Genomic DNA, 22893 nt, shown 5'->3' on the forward strand with positions numbered 1-22893 from the left:
CACATTTAGACTTTCTGATGCCTACATTTTTCATTGCAGTTTTATAGAAGTTCACATTGTTGTTGCAGATGATATACATTACGGTAAAAATGATTTAAATATTTTCTGGTTGCCAAGATATTTTTCATTCATTTTCCTTTTAGCTTAGTCTCTTTATTTATCAAGGGTCGCCACAGCGGAATAAACCACCAACTTATTCAGCATATGTTTTACACAGCAGATCCCCTTTCAGCTGCAACTCAGTACAGGGAAACATCCATATACACCCATTTGCACACATTTATTCAATTGACCTATAGAGCATATCTTTGGGCTGTGGGGGAAACCGGAGCACCTGGAGAAAGCCCACGCCAACACTGGGAGAACATGCAAACTCTACACAGAAATGCCAACTGACCCATCCGGGACTCGAACCAGCGAAATTCATGCTGTGAGGTGACAGTGCTAACGACTGAGCCACCGTGTCACTGGCTAGATATTAATTAATAGTAATTCAGACAACCTTAACAAAGATTTCAGTTGACGGTTGGTCTCGCGCTGCCGCAATGTTTGTAATTTGTTTACACTTTTTTTTTACTCAAGTTTGTAGTACTAATCGAATTCACATCCAACACACAATGTATTGTGGGCACTATAAGCATCTGTGTAATGTTTCTACACAAATTTCTACTGAAAATAGTAGACCATCCGTGAACCTTTGACGTACTCTTTTCAACATACTATGGTTTGGGACTAAGCTTGTTATGAGACTGGAATTCGGTACCAATCAATACTGAAATTTTTAAAACGTCCATTTCCCGTGAACATTTGAGTGCTGTCGAGTATGTTCTTAAACGCTTTTGAATTGCTAATGTGTTTATGTACTCAACAGAAATGACTGAAATGTGGCTGTGAGGGTCATCGAACTCACTGCTGTTTACCGAATGTAACCACAGTTACAGGGACACTGGAGCGTTTCAAAATCTTGTCGATCAGCTGGTTTGTCTATAAGCTGATATACGAGCGATCCACTGATGAATCGCAGCTTTAAAACGCTCCAGTGTCCCTGTATCTTTGGTTACACTCAGTAAACAGCGGTGAGTTCGGTAAACTGATGACCTTCATGGCTAATCACAGTCATTTCTGTTGAGCACATGAACACAATGGCAAATCAGCAGTGTTTAAGAACTTGCTCAACAGCGCTCAAATGTTAGCAGGAAATGGACGTTTTTAAAACTCCAGTATCTATTGGTACCAGATTCCAGTATCGTGCAACCCCATTTGGGACATACTAATTTTACTTTTAAATACTATTTAGGACTGATTTTTTTATGAAAATTGGGATGCAGTATCAGTTTTAGACACTGAAATGTAATTGGCTGTGAAGGTCAACGAACTCACTGCTGTTTACTAAGTGTAACCACAGTTACAGGGACACTGGAGCTTTTCAAAGTTTTGTCGATCAGCTGGTTTGTCTATACGCTGAAATACGAGCAATCCACTGATAAATCGCAGCTTAAAAAGGCTCCAGTTTCCATGTATCTATGGTTACACTCAGTAAACAGGGGTCAGTTTGGTAAACTGATGACCTTCATGGCTAATCACAGTCTTTTCTGTTAAAACACATGAACACAATGACAAACACAGCGCCTAAATGTTAGCAGGAAATGGACGTTTTTAAAACGCCAGTATCGATTGGTACCAGATTCCAGTATCGTGCATCCCTATTTGGGACATACTAATTCTACTTTCGAATATTATTTAGGACCATTTTTTTTAATGAAAAATGGGTCCCAGTATCAGTTTTTGACACTCGCTGTGGGTGGAGTGATACACATAGAGGTGAAGATGCTGGAACAGTGCTGATACCACCTGCATACAGTATTCCATATCGTTTGAAGAGCTGAACAGGAGAGTTTCCCAGCTCGATGAAGATAAAGAACAGGCTGAACAAAACCAGCAAATGCAAAACACACAAAACTAATATATGAGAAAGCAGGAACAGTCTGATTTGTCACAACAGTAATGAGTCCAACAATAGTACTTGGCAAATACATTACAGTCAAAGTCAATGTAGTCATTAATATTAGATAAAAAGCTCTTCTCTTTATGCGATTTTCTTCTCCCTCTCTCTTTCTCTCTCCTGGTCCTGACTGCTTCAGAGCTTTAAGAACAGCCACAAGACAAAAGAGCTGGATGCAGAAAATAAGGATTAAGTGAAATAAGATAAACCACCAGTATGCATGATTTTTGCTTAAGCAGCAGAATAAACATGATCCGAAAGTGGTTATCCAGGCCACAGCGCAGCAGATCACTCTATATCTGAGAGGTTTATACTTCAGAAAGGTTACAGGATGAACCACTGCCAGGTAACGCTCGACGCACATCAGACAATGAAACTGAGGGTGACCAGTTATGCCAAGTCCTTGTAAAAAAACAGCTAATGATGTGAAGAATTGTGACATTAGGCTTCTTGCCAATACACCGAATAAAGAATCCAAAGAGTACAAGATTCCAGAAACAGAGAGATTGAGGATGAAGAACTCTAACGCCAATCCACTTCCAGTTCCTGTGACAATGAGCCACAACACGTAGGAATTTATAGGAAGACCAAACATGAAATGGCAGCTCATCAGACACATCTCTAGCAGTTCTAGTGGAGGAAATGCAGATGCTGTGATGTTGGTGGAGGGCTCAGGTGCGGACAAATTCACTGCAGAGCCATTCATGAACTCCATGCTCAAAAAGAATAGTAATAAGGTTCAATTATGATCTCTAGAAAAACAAGAGTTGTATTAAAAGTTATATTAACACATGCATTAAGCATTTGATTATCTTATTATATGCTACACTCAAAAATATATTTTTTTATTTGTTCAAACTACTTAATTAAAATGAGCTGAAACAACACAATTCTTGAGATTTCATTGGGACAACTTATTTTTTTTATGTTTAATCCACATAATTTTGTTAATAGTGTTAACTTAATCGATTTATGTTGGGACAAAATGAATGAGTTGTGTGGAGCCCTGCATTTTTTAAAGAGTATGTTTAGATTTCTCACTGACATTGAATGCATCTTACAATATGAACAATAACAATGGCACTAGCGTATTCATTGCTTAACATAAAACAAGAAAATAATAATATGTCAAAATAACTTTAATTACCTGTAGACTGACATTCAATCTCTCCACGATGATGCTGTTTTAATCTTATTTCACAGATTCATACTGACAAAAGCTGCCGTACAAATGCAATGTTATGTAAACTAATTTGACTAATGGTCTTTTGAAATAAATGGTGGAAACATGGTAAACGGATGTAGTGGGTATGTACTGTAGAAGTGTTGCCTGGCCTAAATACAGGCCAAAATAAATGATGGTAAGGTGTGTGCTAAACTGTGGTTGTTAGTAATGATGCAGGTGTGTGGTTGATTTATGTCAAGTGAGTGCAGTTAAAGGACCAGAGGTATTCTGGGTAATGTGGCTTGTGGACTATGAAAGGGCAAACTGTTTAGATCATATTAGCCTATTAGGCTAAAGCGCAATGAAGAATCTGCTTTCCATGAACGTGTAATACACCTAAATTATTAGCTGTATTTATTAGCTACCATTTTTTCCAGCAGCAAACAATTAAATAAATCAATTATTTGTATTATAAAATGTTTTAAATAAAGAAATAAACCAGTAAACAGAAACCTGTATAAACTTACAGAAACATGAGACTTGCAATGAGTAATTTCTCATTTATTTTCTAGAGTACCTTATTGAATATATCCACTCATTTATCCCAGTAAATCTGCAGGAAAATGAGAATCAAATGTGCAAATTTAAAACTGACAAGCTGATCGTACAAACAAACAAACAAAAAATGTGACAGACAAAAAAAAAAAAACGGATAAAAAAAAGCTTTAGGGTATCACAAAAAGATTATTTGACAGTTCTTTGCCTCGCAATCATAGGAGAACCAATTTAACATAAAACCTATAACGAACCTAGAACTGTCTTTGGGGTGGTTAAGGTGCTATACTACTCCTAAAAATGCATTAATTCATTCATTTTCCTCCGGCTTAGTCACTTATTTATCAGGAGTCGCCACAGTGGAAGAGACCACCAACTATTCTGGCATGTTTTACTCACCGGATGACCTTCCAGCCACAACCCAGCACTGGGAAACACCCCAAAACTCCCGCATTCACATACACACTCATACACAACGGCCAAGTAAGTTAATCTAATACACTTATAGTGCATGTCTTTGGACTGTGGGGGAAACCAGAGCACCCGGAGGAAACCCACGCGAACACGGACAGAACATGCAAACTCCACACAGAAATGCCAACTGGACAACCATGCTGCCTACTCTTAACCAAACAGTGCTAAATAAGACTTAAAGTGATTCCTTTATGATTACAAGCAAAAGAGCCAGTTTTATTGCTACATAGCACATATATAGGGATATTTAGCAACTTAACTTCCCCAAAGAAAAAACTGGAGAACCATTACATGCTCTTTATAGGACTTAAAGTGGTTCTATTTACAACCCAGGCTCATTCTGAAAATGTACCTCCATATACATTTCTGGAAATCGTGAAATACGTCCGAGGAGGTATGTTTTGCTGCAGTTTTTGTTTTTGAGAATCCACCAGCGGCCGCTGTGTATGCTTTTTGAGGGCTCAAATTTCTTTCGCGAGTGCCAATCACGCCTGCTGTTCTCGTGTAAACCCACCAGAGGCCACTGTTAACTGATTGTTTGACTGACTGATCGACTGACCCACTCTCCTCCTTCCCTAAACCTAACCAATTGTATTGATTGACCCGCCCACCCACTTCTCTAAACTCAACTAACAATTTTCAAAAGCAATCCAGAAACAGAAAAGCCCAGATTTTTACCACATTTTCAGATTTTACCACATTCTCACCCTGTTATTTACTGGTTTATTTAGTTTTTTGGGGTTAATTTTTGTCTTTTCTTTACCGGACTCGAACACCATCATCGTAGTAAACTCCTTTCTGCATCTCAAATCTGCCGTCGTACATGGCGAGCTAAGAGGACATACTGCTTACAGTGGCAGTGCCGTCCCTACAGAGGTAAGTGGTCAGCTGGTAAGGGCAAAAAGGTACAACGTCATACCGCCCCGTAGTGCTCGTTTTAAAAAAGAAATTTGCAGTCTCCAGAAACATATATAGGGCTACATTTTCAGAATGAGCCTAGTTGTCTATTTAGCATTGGCTTTTATTTCATTCTGTCACAATGTTCTTTAGCAGTTGTTCTAAGTGGTTCTTTGGCGTAACCATAGGGGAAATGATTGCAGTTCTACTGTATTTACTATAGCACCGGTAATTATTCTTTAATGGTTCTTAATGGGGTTAAAGGTGCTACATCAATCAATCAAATCAAATCAGGCCTTTATTTGTCACATACACTTTCGTATAGTGAAATTGAACCCCCCCCCCAACCGTTCACAAACATGACAATTTTCAGGAGAAGACAGGTCTCAGGAGGTAGCATTTAGAAAAGGAAGTAAGATACATCAGGAGGGTCAGGCAAAAAAAAAAAAAAAAATTCTCTTACCTTGCTCTTGAATTAGAGCAATGTGAGACCAGGGTGAAAAAAACAGCCCAATCTAGCACAAAAAGCAAACAGACAAGACACAACATTGACACAGGGGATAGGAACAGGGGGTGTGGATAAAGTCCGATGAGGGCGGGCAGCCATCTGGTCCTGCAGTGTCCAACATGTCTTCAGATTAAAATACATAGGTGCTATGTAGCACTTAAAGTGGTTTTCCTATGATTAAGAGTCATAGACAGACTATACCAATAAACAGGGACGGGGGGGTGGAATTACGAGAGTTTTCCAGGTGAACCAACAAAATGGGAGGGTGGCTGGAGATGGGTGTGAAACACAAGAGACTCCCGGGAAAAGTGTTGACAGGTATGGACATGTTTTTAGAGTGTAGGCCAGTGCTTATATGTAAATAAATAATTCCCTTAACAAAACCACAAAATAAAAGTTACTGTGACCGGAACATAACATGAATAAACGGTTATAGTGCAAAAAAAGAACATCACATTTCTGAATGGACTTTGATTATTTACATCTGGCTCAAATTAAGCTCTGTTGTATGCCATATCTGAGAATTTTCATAAATGATAATAGTAGCTCAACAAATGGTCACCGCTTTGCTTTTTACAAAGAACAAGAAGTAGGAGATTTTGCCTGTGCGGTGCAGATAAAGAACAGGCTGAACAAAACCTGCCAGCATAAAGCACAAAAAACTAAAAAACCAAAGAGATGGATAAAACTGCATTACAGCAGTGATGAGTCCGGTAATAGTATATGGCATTAGCATGATAACCATGCTCACTGTAGTTATGAGAATAATATTAAACGCTCTTTTCTTCATGTGGTTTTCCTCCTGTTTCTCTCTTCTCTCTCCTGGTCCTGACTGCTTCAGAGCTCTGAGAACAGCCACAAGACAAAACAACTGGATGGAGAAAAAAAGTGACAACTGAACGGAGAAAAACCAGGAGTATACATAAAACATATTCAAGATTGAAGAAAACAAGCAGAAAACACAAGAGCCAAGAGTGATAATCCAGACCACAGCGCAGCAGATCACTCTATATCTGAGAGGTTTGTACTTTAGAAAGGTTACAGGATGAACCACTGCCAGGTAACGCTCAACACACATCAGACACTGAAACAGAGGACGACCGGTGAAGGCAAGCCCTTGTAAAAATGGCTGCAAAGTCTTGAATTCTTGGAATTTGATGGCATTTACTATTATACTTAATAAACAGTTGAGAGAGAACAAGATCTCACAGATGGACAGATTAAGACTGAAGAACTCAGCCGCAACTCCACTTCCGGATCCTTTGACGATGAGCCATAAAACATACGAGTGTATCAGAAATCCAAACGTGAAATTCAGCCCTGATGTAACACATTCTAGCATTTCGATTTCTTGAAATGAAGGACTTGTGAAGTTTGTAGAGACTTCAAGCATGGTGAAGTTCACAACACAGTGACTCATTTTCTCCTGGTGTGTCTTCTCAGTTTTCACTTTCAAATAATACAGACCTACATAATTGAAATCATGGAAAAATAGAGGGATACAAACTAGGTTAAAAAAACTGCAACCTCAATTCAATAACAACACTAATATCCTTAATGTTACATACTGAAGTGAAGAATATGTCACCTGAGTGAATGTCCAGTCTTCCTCTGGATTAAAATTATTGCACTTCTGTTTTATAGTCTGACTTCACACCTACTGTATCACAAGTACATGCATATTGTTTTATATGGCAAAACACCATCTATGCAAAATATACTGCAAGGGAAATAATGAGTTCCAAAAACCCCAATGCTCAACACTGGATGCCAAATGAAACACATTTAAGCCACAAATGCAAAGTGGGGTTAAGTAAGTATGGCTTATCACACCGACTAGTCTTTTCGTTTTCATATATGAAAACTAACTAAAACGTGTTATAATATACAATAATATATTTTGAAATAAAAAGGCATTCATATTTTCTCTTGCATTGATTCTGAGCTAAGTTATTAACAGTAGGTCGAACTGTATGGTTCAATTCCTTACAAATACCACTTGAACATAGAATAAATCCCAACATAGGCACATTCTGAAAACATAGCCATATATACATTTCTGGAGATCACGAATTATGTAGCCGGAGGAAAAAATGGCTGCATCGTTGTTAAAACTAACGCTATGGTGCGGTATGATTGTGTTTCTTTTCACGCTGACCAGCTGACAGCTTGCCTCCGTATGGACGGCTTTCCCACTTTTACCATTTTGTCCAGTTAGCTCGCAAAGTACGACGGAGGATTTGAAACGCAGAGCGGAGTTGACCATGATGATGGGGTTCTAGTATGGTGAAGAACAGTTCCAGAAAGCAGGTAAGACAAAAACTAAAGCCAAATAATAAAACAAAGTAAATATGGTGGTAAAATCAGAAAACGTGACAAAAATCAGGCAGCCATGAGGGCTTTTCTTTTTCTGGATTGCTTTTCAAAACATTGTCAATTGGGTTTAGGGAAGTGGGTAAGCGCAGATCAATCGGTGCTTTTAAAAACACTATCGCTTTGGTTTAGGGAAGGGAATAGGTAGGGGGGATTGGTCAGTTGGTCAATTCAATCACAGTCTTATTCTAAAGACGTAGTCCCGTGGACGTTTCTAGAGACCACGAAATATGTGCCGGGAAGTTTTTGTTTTCACGAATACACAAGAGGCCGCTGTGTGTATTTTTTTGTATCTCAAATGTCTCTTATGAGAGCCGTTCGCACCCGCACTGTTCTGTAGTAAACCCACCAGAGGCCTCTGTCGAACGACCATCTGTCTGACTGACTGAATGACTAAATGATTGACTGTGCGACGGGCCAATCAACTGACCCAGCCTCCTCCTTCCTTAAACCCAACCAATTTTACTGATTGACCCGCCCACCCGCTTACTTCCCTAAACCCAACCAACAATTTACAAAAGCCGTCCCGAAAAAGAAAAGAAAAACCCTCGACTGATTTTTACCACGTTTTTGGATTTTACCACACTCAACCTGTTATTTACTTGTTCATTTTATTATTTTTTATGTAACCTCTGGCTAAAGGAGTCTCCAGAAACGTCCACAAGATTACATTTTCAGAATGAGACTGGGTAGATCAGTTAGTCGACGGCAGCTTGTGGTAGATTTACGAGAGAAGAGCAAACGCGAATGGCAGCAAAAGTTTGAGATCTGAAAAAGTGTACACAGTGGCATCTGGCAGATTTGCAAAAAAAAAAAAAAAAAAAAAAAAAAAAAAAAAAGTAGCTCCTGGGATATTTTTGGCGCTTTCCAGAAATGTATATAGGGGTACATTTTCAGAATGAGTCTGGGTTGAATAATCAGTAATCAAGTTAGGAAAGGTTTAAGCAAGTTTACATTGATCATGTAACATAAAAGCTTATTTAAATGACTGAATGTAAAAATGCTCTCTCTTGCAAGCATTTGAATAGACAGTTACAAACTAGCCAGGCACGCAATCATTTGATAAAAATTTAACTGTCAAAATCTATTTAAAAGAGATTAGCGATGCATTTTAAAAATCTCAGAATTGATTTATCAAACTTTTTTCACAGCTCTAGAGTGAATACCTAAATAGTTTATATTCCTTCAGGTTAGTAAGTGTACCTATAAAGCCATATTTGTTATCACTTGATTATTGAAAACAGCTTAAAGATCTTCAGTCATAAATAATTTTTATGATGAAGTAAATATCAACTAAAGCCCACAGATGCATATATATATATATATATATATATATATATATATTTTATGGTCAATAGCTCTACCACATGCTGACATATTGATACATTTATTCTGTTGCTTTACAAAAGGCACGCTTGAGGTTTGTGGTATGGTTATTTTTCTAGTTTATGATTAGTAGGGTCAGCATGAGTTCATAATCATTGACCTGGAATTGAACCATTTGACCAAAGCAGACCAGCAGATCCACTTTCTGCAACTTCCCAGCAGGCACAGGATGTCAACATGACATCAGATTGATGTTGCATTTTGGTCACTTTCCAAACGCAACCTAAAAACAACCAAATATCAACGTCTAATGAGGTTACAGCTTGATGTTGTATCAACGTCAATCAGACGTTGATTTTTGGTTGCCGTAACCGACGAATAAATGTCAGTATTTGACGTCAATAAGATGTTGGCTTAAGATGTTGGCTCAAGGTTGGATTTTTGTCACTTTCCAACACAAACCTAAAACAAACAACTATTAACGTCATTTGATTTTATTATTGGATGTCAAAATAATGTACAATAAATTTTGGTCATCCAACATCACGACTTATGACGTTTTGTGCCTGCAAGGTTTAGGGTTTATTTTTTGTTGTTACAACATCATGTGACCTTAAATACTTCACCCAAAATTTATAACCAGTAAGTAGTTAGTAGCTGGCTTTTTCCCAGGAGAACATTGTATATCAATGGAACATTTATAGTTATGAGAAACATAGTCCATGCAAATGCAAGTCAATGGTGGGCATATCATCAGTACAACATAAATTTAATACATGTGACTCCCGATGATACATTGAGTCTTGTGTAAAGAAAGAGTCAATCTGTGTAAGGAACTGGATATTATTTATAACATAATCCTTGTAATATAAAACCTTGAGCAAATATGTTCATCTGATCCCTGCAAACTATTTATTTAGGACTTATTGAATCTGGTTCAAATAAGTGACTCACCCGATTGTTTCATGCAATGACACAGCAGCAAGCATATATCCAATTATATTTTTAAGCAACCATTAATGATATGAAACATGGCAGCTTTATCATCTCACTTTTTTTGCATGAACCATGAGAAACCATAAAAAGTCTATTCATGTGCTCTGTTTACATGAGTGCTTCACAACAGGACATCAATTCTTCAGTCCAAACTATTTCCTCATTTCAGTCAATGCAAGAGTAACTGGAGCACTGAATGAGTTGGCAAACTTTACTGGTGGAAGCCACTAACTAGTTCAGAAAGTTTCATTGCTAAAACAAAATATTTCTGCAATATTATCTGGATATGACACAATTGTTTTGAGCCTAAATAAGTGTACACGTCAATTATAAAGTTTTATGTCTTTCTGTTGTATTCATATTTTTTATTATCTCCAAAATAAAGAAAGAAAGAAACTCAGCCGCTTGCAGTATCAACAGAGCTGTCAAGCGAGCGCTCTTTCACCCGGTCTCTCACACACACATGCATCTAAACATGCACCTTTAATGCACAAACACACCTTTTAAACTTGACAAAAACCATCAACAACCTTTACTGGCGGCTGTGTCTTTAATATGGTTTAAAGATTTTTATGCATCAAGGAGGACGCAGCAAAGAAATATCACTTATTAAATTAAAACTTTATTATTTTATGCAACAGCTTTAAATTTAAAAGGGAGACTTAAGGGCGATCATAAGCAAAAAGACCACTAGCCTATAAGGTGTTTTGGGGAACAGCCTGTCTTAAACTGACAAGCGATATGTGTTTCTTTCCCTTATTATTATTATTTTTTTCATTTGTTTGGCACATGTACTCCTGTGTAATTGGAAAACTAGTGTACTAGCGGCACGCCATCTTTTCCAGACTCGGGCAAAGTCTGTCTCTTCTTTCACTCCGCCCCCAAGTCCCAGCTAGCCCCCTTTGGGCCAAGGTATTCGGCGGGTCGAAAAAGGCCGTCCGCCGGCTTCGAGGAAGCCTCACTTTGGCCTGATCAGGCCCTAGAAGTAACAGTTGAAACGCAACTGGCCCTGGCTCGCTTACTTTAGGCGTGATAGTGAAAATGCATATTTTCACTATAATAGTATAGTGTCCCCATCATAACACTAGGTTTCCTACAGACCACAGGGTGAGCACCTCCTTCTGGCCTCACTAACACCACTTCCACAATCTCTTGGTGATGTCTACCATTGATGAACTTTATTAATCAAGTACCAGATTTTATACTTTTTATTTTCATATACATTTTACATAAAAAATATTCAAATAATGTAGAAAAAATAAAAACAAAAAAAATTTTTGGTGGCCCGAGTGTGAGTAAATTAACAACAGATGTTGTCATTTAAGGGCAAAGCAGTGGTGCAGTAGGTAGTGCTGTCGCCTCACAGCAAGAAGGTGGCTGGGTTGAGCCTAGGTTCAGTTGGCGTTTTTGTGTGGAGTTTACATGTTCTCCCTGCATTCGTGTGGGTTTCCTCTGGGTGCTCCGTTTTCCCCTACAGTCTAAAGACATGCGGTACAGGTGAATTGGGTAGACTAAATTGTCCAAAGTGTATGAGTGTGCGTGTGTGAATGTTTCCCAGAGATGGGTTGCGTCTGGATAGGCATCTGCTGCGTAAAAACTTTCTGGATAAGTTGGCGGTTCATTCCGCTGTGGTGACCCTGGATTAATAAAGGGACTAAGTCGACAAGAAAATAAATGAATGAATGAATGTTGTCATTTGTTTTTTCTGTTTGATAAAAGCGTTGCACACACACTTTCTAAAATATAAATATGCGTACATACAGGGTAAATAAATAAATAGACTACAATCTTTAAACCATCTCAAGCAAAAATACATATAACATTACAAATCTTATATTATTTTTCACCTTTATAGGGCACTCAAAAGATAAGGGGTTACCAGGGGTTATTACAAAACTTAATATATATATATATATATATATATATATATATATATATATATATATATATATATATATATATATATATATATATATATATATATATATATATATACATACATACATACATACATACATACATACATACATACATACAGTCCAAATTATTAGCCCCCCTTTAATTTTTATTAGATTTTTTTTAATATTTCCCAAGTGATGTTTAACAGAGGAAATTTTCACAGTATGTCTGACAATTGTTTTTACTTCTGGAGAAAGTCTTACTTGTTTTAATTTGGCTAAAATTAAAGCAGTTTTTAATTTTTTAAAGAAAATTTTAAGGTCTCAATTATTAGCCCCTTTAAGCATTTTTTCTCCCAATTTTCTACAGAACAAACCATTGTTATGCAATAACTTGCCTAATTACCCTAACCTGCCTAGTAAACCTAATTAACTTACAGTAGTTTAGCCTTTAAATGTCACTTTAAGCTGTATAGAAGTGTCTTGAAAAATACCTAATTATATATATATATATATATATATATATATATATATATATATATATATATATATATATATATATATATATATATATATATATATATATATATATATTCAATGTTAATTAAGTTATTTGCCCATATATGGTTAACAGATGCATGCAGGTTTTCCAGTCCGGTACAAAAACAGAACAGGTAGGACTAAACCAGTCAGCATAAAACAAACATAGCTAATAGACCAAAGGATCTGAATATTTAGGTGTTGCAGGAAGAAGAGAAATACAGTGATAGAGAATGGAACATATGCGATGGTCATGCTCACAGCAGTTATTGAGATGAGGTAAAACGCTCTTCTCTTCATGTGGTTTTCCTCGTCTTTCTTTCTCTCTCCTGGTCCTGACTGCTTCAAAGCTTTAAGAACAGCCAGACAGCAGAACAGTGTAATGGAGAGGTACGACACAAACTGTGCCAACAGGAAAACACAGTACAACTCAGTATACAAAAACAACAAAGTCATAATATTGACAGTACATGACAATAAAATGGCTGCCCATACAACAACACAGCAGATCAGCCTGTATCTGAGAGGTTTGTACTTGAGGAAGGTTACAGGATGAATCACGGCCAGGTAACGCTCAACACACATCAGACACTGAAATAGAGGACGACCAGTCATGGAAAATCCAAATAAAAAATGTGTAATTGCTTGGAGACCTAAAAACGGAAACCATTTTACGCTTAAGCTGAGTAAAGAGTTCACCGAAAAAAATATTCCACAAACAGACAGATTGAGCATAAAGAACTCAGACGCAACTCCGTTTCCTGTTCCGGTGACGATGAGACAGAGTATATAGGAGTTTGTAGGAAAACCAATCGAGAAGCTGAAGGTAAACATACAAACTTCTAGCACACCTATTTCCCAAAATATAAATCTTGTGATGTTTGTAGATGAATGAGGTGTGGTGAAGTTCTTCATTTCCTCCATGTCTGCCTTCTCCACGCAGAAAAACAAATGTTGTGATCTATGAGAAGTCTAAATTGGAAGTCCAGGAATCAGTCAACTCAAAGAAGAACATGTAAATACTGTAGCATGTGGGTAAAAATCAGTTCATATGAAAGCATTCATGTACATAATGTATCTCTTTTACAGGGATTCACCAAAACAAGAAAGTTTCTCAGTTTCTCTGGCTTGACATTCAGCTCACTGTGGCTATATATAGAGACTTCACATCTGCGAGAACAATCTCATTTTATCACGTATGACACACGCAATGCAAAGTGAAATTGTGAGCTCATTAACGGCAGAGACTATCGAGTAAACATAAACAGAGGAACATTATACTACTCTATGGAAAGGCACTTTGAAAACTCAAGATGTCTGTTTTACATGAATGCAAACTATTGCTGATTCATTTATCAATGTAGCTTTGAGTTGACAATCATTTGTAATGTTAACAGTGAAAACAAGCCCATTATAAATGATTCTAAACTATAAAAAACATTGAGTTATTTTGGTTATGGTTGAGTTAAACATATTTGTTGCTTTGTGGGGTTATTTTTAACCTTTATTAGGTTATTTATTAACAACTCAACCAGTTGGGTTAAAAATTTAATTTAACTGACAATTTGCTAAATTACACTGGAAAAAAAAGCAAAGTTTTGGAGACATGTCCTGTGGTCTGATGGAACTAAGATTGAACTGTTTGGCCATAATGACCAGTATAACATTTGGAGGACAAAGGGGAAAGCTTACAAGCCTAGGAACACCATCCCAACTCTAAAATTCAGGGGTGGGGGGTTAGGGGGAATGGGGGGGCATCGTGAAGAAAGAACATTATGTAGAAATATTGAAGCAACATCTCAAGACATCAGCCAGGAATAAAAAAACTTGGCCACAAATGGGTCTTCAAACAGACCATGACCCTATGCATACTGCCAAATAATTTAAAATGTGCTTTAAGGACAACAGAGTGAATGTTTTGGAGAGGCCATCACAAAGCCACGATTTGCGGATTATTGAGCTGAAACTAATATATATATCACAATTAGATATTTTCCCCAAATGGCACAGCCCAAGTAGATCCTCACACCTTTTTTTTTATGTACTTTACACTTTTTTTATGTATAACTCTATAAGCAGCAACAACATGCTATGAAGTTATTCTTAAATTCACAAGCCATTTCTAATTAAACATGTCTTAACATTGTGTGTATATATATATATATATATATATATATATATATATATATATATATATATATATATATATATATACATACATACATACATACAGTTAAATTATTATATTAGACTACTTATTTATTTTTTTCCTCAATTTCTGTTTAACGGAGAGAAGAAAAAAAATCAACACATTTCTAAATATAATAGTTTTAAATACTCGTTTCTAATAATTGATTTATTTTCTCTTCACTATGATGACTCTAAGTAACATTTTACTAGATATTTTTCAAGACACTTCTATACAGCTTAAAGTGACATTTAAAGGCTTAACTAGGTTAATTAGGGTAACGAGGCAGGTTAGGGTAATTAGGCAAGTTATTGTATAACAGTGGTTTGTTTTGTAGATCATCGAGAAAAAATATAGCTTAAAGGGGCTAATCATTTTCTGCCTAAAAGGGTGTTTAAAAATTAATAACGACTTTTATTCTAGCCAAAATAAATCAAATAAGACTTTCTCTAGAGGAAAAAATATTATCAGACATACTGTAAAAATCTCCTGGCAATTTGAAGGGGGCTAATAATTCTGTCTATATATATATATATATATATATATATATATATATATATATATATATTTTTTTTTTTTTTTTTTTTTTTTGTAAAAGTAATATTATGTATAAAAGGGTTGTTTTTTATGTCTATAAACATTTAAGAAGTAACACAATTGTCAGGTTATCTTTATCATAAAAGAAAACAAACAATCAAGAGTGGTTTCAGATGATGCAAATATGTGATTCTGGACCACAAAACCAAAATACTTTAAACTGAGATTTATACATGTTTTTAAAGCTGAAAAAATATGCTTTTTGATGGCTGTATCCATCCACCTATGTTTATGCCCATTTTGAATGTGCGCATAAAAAACAGTTGACGGAAACGCCAAAGTGCTCATACATTAGTAGCATAACTGAGTAGGATACACTTTATTCGATAAAAAAAGATGTGCATAAACTACAATGGTACACTTTTACCAAACAAATTACAGTATGTGCATTAAAAAAGTCATGTGATTTTGTTATAAGAGATCATGTGCTGGTAAAAACGTGTGAATGGACAATCCAGCAGGCTGAGCACACTGTAAAACATCTAAAATGTTGTTTAGGTTATTCTAAAATACCAGTATTAGTGTTAGTATCAGGCCCGGATTGGCTAATCGGGAGGACCGGGAGAATTCCCGGTGGTTCGGTCCGTTTTTTGGCCGCGAGGGCCGATGTCCCTAGCTCCAGAATCTGTTGCTTACAGCAGTCACACTTTTTAAATATATTTATCTATTTACTTGATCACAGCATTTTTATTCATTATTTTACCGCAGCTTATGATATAACTTGATCATCTCTCTCTGAACAGCTGTTGTGGTTCAGTGGCTAGCACGTTAGGTTTCTAAAGCAGTTGTTTTCTCAAAAAAAGACGTGATAGTGTCATTAGAAACTGAATTGGAAATTACCTTATTTTAATATAGTCAGTCGTGAACTGAGGTGGGCTGGTCTGAGGCTTGAAACTCCAGGGCTGAAAAAGAGTCCCACTCCGGCCCTGTTTAGTATATTATTAATTACCTCTAGAATTGTTAAGAGCATCTGCGCTCTGCATCTCATGGCTTCAAACGCCACTGCGCGTTCATTGTGTAACACTCGTCTTTAAATCAACGGGATACACAAGAAAAAAAATAAAAGATATGGTTCAATTCTCTAGTTTCTGTATTCAAATTTTATCATGGATTGAGAGATAGTCTATGTAATAGAACCACAAATGTCTCTGAACAAATCTTAACAATGAAACAAAAACACAAACAACATTTATACAATAACATAATACAAAAATGGTGAGTGAGGGTGTGTGTGTATGTATGTATGTATATGTGCAAAGTCCAAAGTCCGTGGATGAGAGTATATGCAAAATTGATTGTTCTCACCAGAAAGGTTTGAGTCCAGATAATTGTACCATCATAAGTTGCAAGTGTCCTCTTAGGATAGTCTTTACTTCAGACCTGAAAGACTAACAAGTCCAAAAAGGGCAAAAAATCCACAAAAACGATTGTCCTTCGCACACGAAAACAAGAAAAAGGTAGACCTTGGCAAACTCTTACTCCATGTGCTCCTCTGACTTCTTCAGATGACACTGTGAGTAATGTCCAGGTGCCCTCTACCTCCCCCTTGTGGTGAGTATGTTATGTGAATGTGTATAAATAGAAAAAGATCAACAGAACAGGAAATAGAACACCGATACATTCACCTCACCTCATCCCTTCAAAATAAAGAATCTAAAATAAAAGTCCATTACTCATTTGTATATTCGGAGCCTCAAGAACCGTGAGTATGCTTTACTGCCAGGCCTATTCACACATTTAATGAACATAACAGAAAGCGTACCTCAATTATGTGGCAGCGCTACAATTGGGTGTCGACATTGTCTTCTGATACACAAGTAATTTAATAAATAAAGAAAAGATTCATGCAGCTTCTCTTACCACTGCAAATTCCATTTTTACATTTGATATTTGGCACCAGTTAATCAGAAAGCAATGATTTTGAGCTCTTTGACTCGTTGGATGGAAATGTTGCTTTATTTGCATGTCTTTTGTGCGATATTTCTGTTTTTTGCATAAATTTAATTAGCAGTTTTGAATGGAAACATAGCTACAGATGCATGGTTTGTATATGATTTGGTTGAGATACAACCATTTGGACTTTCAAATCTGTAATTTTAATAAATAAATAAATATTGAGAAATTAAATATGTCCAAAAATGTAATTCTTAGCAATGCACATTATAAAATGCACAATAATAAAAATTTAGTTTTTATATATGTACACTAGGACATTTGCAAAAATATATTAATGGAAGTTGTTTACAGTACATAACAATATAATGATTAAAAAAAGTGATCATTTTGACCCGCACAATGTTTACAATTTTACCACACAATTTTTAGCTATTGCCAAAAATATACTCAAGCAACACACGTTTGTTTTTGTTGTATTACTGACTCATACCACAGTTGCAGTTATTTCGGCAACAAGAAGCATACAATTTTTCCATTTCGGTACAAGTAATAAACAGGGTGACCCAAATCAGCCAGCATGAAACAAATATAGCTAACAGACCAGAGGATGCCAAAACTCATATTTGTCAAAACAGATAACATTCCAATGGCTATGAACGGAACATATTTAATAACCAAGCTGAAAGTAGTTACTAGAATAAGATGAAACGCTCTTCTCTTCATTCGGTTTTCCTCTCTCTTTCTCTCTCCCGGTCCTGACTGCTTCAGAGCTCTGAGAACAGCCACAAGACAAAACAACTGGATGAAGAGGAAGACCAGGAACTCTGTAGCGTAGGTCAGTGTATAAACATAAATGCTAGATAAGAAATAAATAAAAGTGCAGTAAAAACCAGAACAAAGTGTGATTATCCAGGCTAAAGTGCCGCAGATCACTCTATATCTGCGAGGTTTGTACTTCAGGAAGGTTACAGGATGAACCACTGCCAGGTAACGCTCGACACACATCAGACACTGAAACAGAGGATGTCCCGTGACGCCAACTCCAACTAAAAACTGCGTCAATGCAATGAGAAGTCTACACGACAACCAGTTTGTGAGTAGAAAGAGCAAAGAGTACACAGAGAAAAAAAATCCACATATGGAGAGACTAAAGTTGAAGAACTCTGATGCAACTCCACTTCCCGTGACGATGAGCCATAAAACATAGACGTGTGTGGGAAGACCAGATATCAAGCTGAAGGTAAGCATGCATATTTCTAATATTCCTATTTCCCAATATGGAAATAACATGTAGCCAGCAGAGGAAGGAGTTATGGTGGAGTTCTCTATTTGATCATCCATGTTTTTCATCCAAATAATGAAGATTCAATTTTGAAAAATAAAATCTTATTAAAATCTAGTAAATATGCATTAAAAGGTCATTTTCCAAGGTCAAGTTCCACATGTTACAGATTACATCAGAATAATAGATTACATTCTAATGCAAAGTATATCGTATGATCACATTACTTTAAATGAAGAGCTGCCCATGAAGCGTTCAGATGTCAAACAGAGTTTACAGTACCTGAAGCATGAATGTTTAGTCTGTCTGGCCTGATATTAACTCACAGCTGTTTTATATGGTTAAAAAGATCTGTCAACACCTCATTGATTTTCATCTGACAGGAGGACATCATGCAAAGTGGATATCTTGATGTTACAAAGTGACAGCCGTGAGTAAACATGAACAGAAAAAAAAAAAAAACATTTTATTTGGAAAATTATTTTAGTACTCCTGAAAAGCACTTAGGACCTGTTTACGCTGCCAAAAAAACAAACTAACATGTATTCATATACTCAGAAATCAGTTTCAGGCCTCCTTCATATGTGGAAATAAATCAGATATAAATCGGATACAGTTGAAGTCAGAATTATCAGCTCCCTGTTTATTTTTTCCCCAATTTCTCTTTAACAGAAATTAACATAAAAGTTTTAATAACTCATTTCTAATAACTGATTTTTTTTATCTTTGCCATGAAGATTATAAATAATTTTTGACTAGATGTTTTTCAAGACATTTCTATACAGTTTAAAGTGACATTTAAAGGCTAGGTAATTAGGTTTATTAGGCAGGTTAGAGTAATTAGGCAATCATTGTATAACGATGGTTTGTTCTGTAGACTATCGAAAAAATATATAGCTTAAAGGGGCTAATAATTTTGACTTTAAAATTAGTTAAAAAAAAAAATAAGAACGTATTCTAACCACAGATTTTTATTTATTTTTTTATTTTTTATTTTTTCCCCTTCTAACTCTATTTTTGTGGGTACTAAGGGTGCTTTCACATCTAGACTTTTGTTTCGTAACCTGTCTTGTTTGCCCAGTTAGCGCGGTTTATTTGGCATATAAAAATCCAGCAATCGCGCTCTGATCCGTGACAATACAATTGGTCTGAGATTGTCATGTTCACAAGTGATTTCAGGACTGCAGAGATCGCTGGTGAACTAAAATCTAGTTATGAACTACAACTCCCGTCATTCCACTACACATCCACCAGGTTTTACTTCCACTGATTACACACAGCTGAATCCTGTCACTATTGATTGTTGGGACTATTTATACACCCTGCATCCGTTTGTTGTTACTGAGTCGTTTGTTTTTGTATGGTATGTTGTTCATGCAACCCAGGCTTATTCTGAAAACTTAGTCCCGTGGATGTTTCTGGAGACCGCAAAATACGTCCTGGGAGGTTCGTATATGTGCAGTTTTTGTTTTCGCGAATCCCAGAGAGGCCGCTGTGTGCGCTTTTTCATTTTTTGAATGTCTCTCGCAAGTGCCGTTCGCGCCCGCGCTGTTCTCGCGTGAACCCACCAGAGGCCGCTGTCTGACTGACTGAATGATTGACTGTGCGACCTGCCAATTGGTTGACCCACCCTCCTCCATCCCTAAACACAACCAATTTTACCAATTGACCCGTCCGCTTCCCTAAACCCGAGCAACAATTTAGAAAAGTCGTCTAGAAAAAGAAAAGCCCTAATCTGATTTTTTTTTTTTTACCACGCTTTCGGATTTCACCACATTCTCACCCTGCTATGAAGAACACGTTCACTTTATTTTTTGGATTCCGTTTTTGTCTTACCAGATGTCTGGAACCGCTCTTCCCCGTACACGAACTCGGTCGCCGTGGTCAACTCTTCCTCTCTGCATCTGAAGTCTACCGGCGCACACGATGAGCTGACTGGACAAACTGGTTGCGGTGGGAAAGCCCTCCACACAGAGGTAAGCGGTCAGCCGGCAAGTGCGAAAGGGAACAGCGTCATGCCGCCCCATAGCGTTCGCTTAAAAAAAATGAAATGCAGCCACAAGTACCTCCCAGGACGTATTCCACGGTCTCCAGAAACGTCCATGGGACTACGTTTTCAGAATGAGCCTGGGTTGTGTTCATGTGTCCCGTATCTTGCCTTTGTTTATTGTTTTGTTTATTATTGTTCCTTTGATACTTTGATTTTTGGATGTCCTGTTGTTCTGTTATTTGCACGATTATTTCTTCATTAAATGCACTTGGAACCTAATTTTTGTATCTGTTTTTTTCAACGTATCATGACAGAAAACGCCTGAATGAGGTGGTCTCGGCTCGATTGAAACAAACTCTGGAGCAGATCAATTATAGTGAGAAAGCGATACGATCCGAGCCCGGCTATATCACAGTGTTTTATGGATATGTAATAGGCATATGGCTATATGAAGAATATGAGTAGGTCGGAAGGTCATTCCAGACATCTCAAGTCTCCCGGAAGTTTCAGGAGTCTCCCGCAAATGCACAGAGACTCCCAGATACCCTCTAACGATTTATTATCTCCCGGTAATAGCGCATCTCCCTCCCGGTCCTCAGATACACAAGAAATTAATTATCGACACAAGAATGAATTAACCCAACATTTTGCACACACTCAGATTAAAGAGTTTCACAGTTCGGATCAGATAAAGAACCGAAGGTACAAATGCAGATATCATAAACAAAACATAACTGATTGACCAGAAAATATGAAACAGCCACTCCGTCAGAACAGATAACAAAGAAGTTAAAGTGAACGGAACATATGTGAAAACTGTGTTCACGGTAGTTATCAGAATGACAATAAACGCTCTTCTCTTCATGCGGTTTTCCTCTTTCTTTCTCTCCCCTGGTCCTGACTGCTTCAGAGCTCTGAGAACAGCCACACAGCAGAACAACTTGATGGAGAGCAAGAGGAGATACTGCAATGAGAAGAACCATCTATATATAGAAGCAGAAATCACGAGAAAACTGAGCAAGCTAAGTACACAGGAGATGAGAGTCAAAATCCAGACCGCAGCACAGCAGATGACTCTATACCTAAGAGGTCTGTACTTCAGAAAGGTTACAGGATGAACCACTGCCAGGTAACGCTCAACACACATCAGACACTGAAACAGAGGAGAACCAGTGATAATAAGTCCTAAGAAAAACTGGGATAATGCCATTAGGCTTGGGAACACGAACCAGTGTGTTAACAAAATGAGCAAAGAGTTCAATGAGAAAAGGAGTCCACAAACAGAGAGATTAAGGTTGTAAGCATCGGACACAACCCCGTTTTCTGTTCTCGTCACAATTAGCCACATGACGTATATATTCAGTGGAAAGCCAAACAGGAAACTGAAGCCAAAAACAAATATTTCCAGAATGCCGATTTCAATAAATTCAGACATCGTAAAGTTGGCGTATGAGCCTTGCATGGTGAAGTTCTCCTCAAAGATACTCATGTCTTGCTCGTCTAGCCTGTTTCATCAAATAAAGGAAAAAATAAATGAATTACACAATCGCTACCTATAAAACAGTAAAGTTAAAGTTGGTGGTTGTTCATGCAATCGAAGAAGACTTCAAATACTATTTTTGATGCAAAATCACTCCTTAGCTGGTGTAGTACCTGTGATTTATTTTTATTATTATTTTTTTATTTATATTATTATTATTGTAGTGGTTGTTGTTAATGATTAATACTGTTGTCCTTTCTTGCTTGTTTACTATCATTATTGCTATTATTATAATCACTAGCATTGTTGTCACTTCTTATCACTGACTGGTTTCTTTCTATCAGATTTATATATATATAATGTATATATAACATGTACTCTGACCTGTTTACACACATACACAAACACAAGCACCTGCCAGTATTTTACTTTATTTTAATTATTATTATTATATTTTTTTAATCGTTTCGTTTTCTTTGTATTTGTATGATCTCAAATTGTGCACCTTTTGTATATTCTAATAAAAAAAAATGCTGGACATGATGATGTCAGTGCTATGCAAATTGACATATGACATAATCCAGCAACGTTTAGCAACTTTTTTAGCAGAGCTTAGCACCTTTTCACTGAAAATAGTTGGCAACACTGTTTAAGCTTATTTTCGTTAAAAGCTTAAGCTTCTCTTTTTGTGTGTGTGCAGTATGCTGCATGGGCATATTTAGAGGA

General features: G+C 36.8%; 2 protein-coding genes across 2 annotated transcripts; both read right to left on the reverse strand.

The window, feature by feature from the left end:
• Window positions 1-544: 544 nt before the first annotated feature.
• On the reverse strand, window positions 545-5267 carry LOC141379982 (chemokine XC receptor 1-like). Its single transcript, XM_087300733.1, has 2 exons — window positions 1062-5267; window positions 545-946 (listed from the first exon to the last, which is right to left on the reverse strand). Exon 1 carries the CDS (start codon window positions 2715-2717, stop codon window positions 1779-1781), a length of 939 nt encoding a protein of 312 aa, XP_087156859.1. The 5' UTR covers window positions 2718-5267; the 3' UTR covers window positions 545-946; window positions 1062-1778.
• Window positions 5268-5375: 108 nt separating this feature from the next.
• On the reverse strand, window positions 5376-8323 carry LOC147831780 (hydroxycarboxylic acid receptor 2-like). Its single transcript, XM_087300739.1, has 2 exons — window positions 7190-8323; window positions 5376-7068 (listed from the first exon to the last, which is right to left on the reverse strand). The coding sequence occupies exon 2, from the start codon at window positions 7019-7021 to the stop codon at window positions 6149-6151; it is 873 nt and encodes a 290-aa protein (XP_087156865.1). The 5' UTR covers window positions 7022-7068; window positions 7190-8323; the 3' UTR covers window positions 5376-6148.
• Between the last annotated feature and the right edge of the window lie 14570 nt (window positions 8324-22893).

This window comes from Danio rerio, chromosome 21, assembly GCF_052040795.2.
Source record: "Danio rerio strain M-AB ecotype USA chromosome 21, GRCz13ab, whole genome shotgun sequence".
NCBI lineage: Eukaryota > Metazoa > Chordata > Actinopteri > Cypriniformes > Danionidae > Danio > Danio rerio.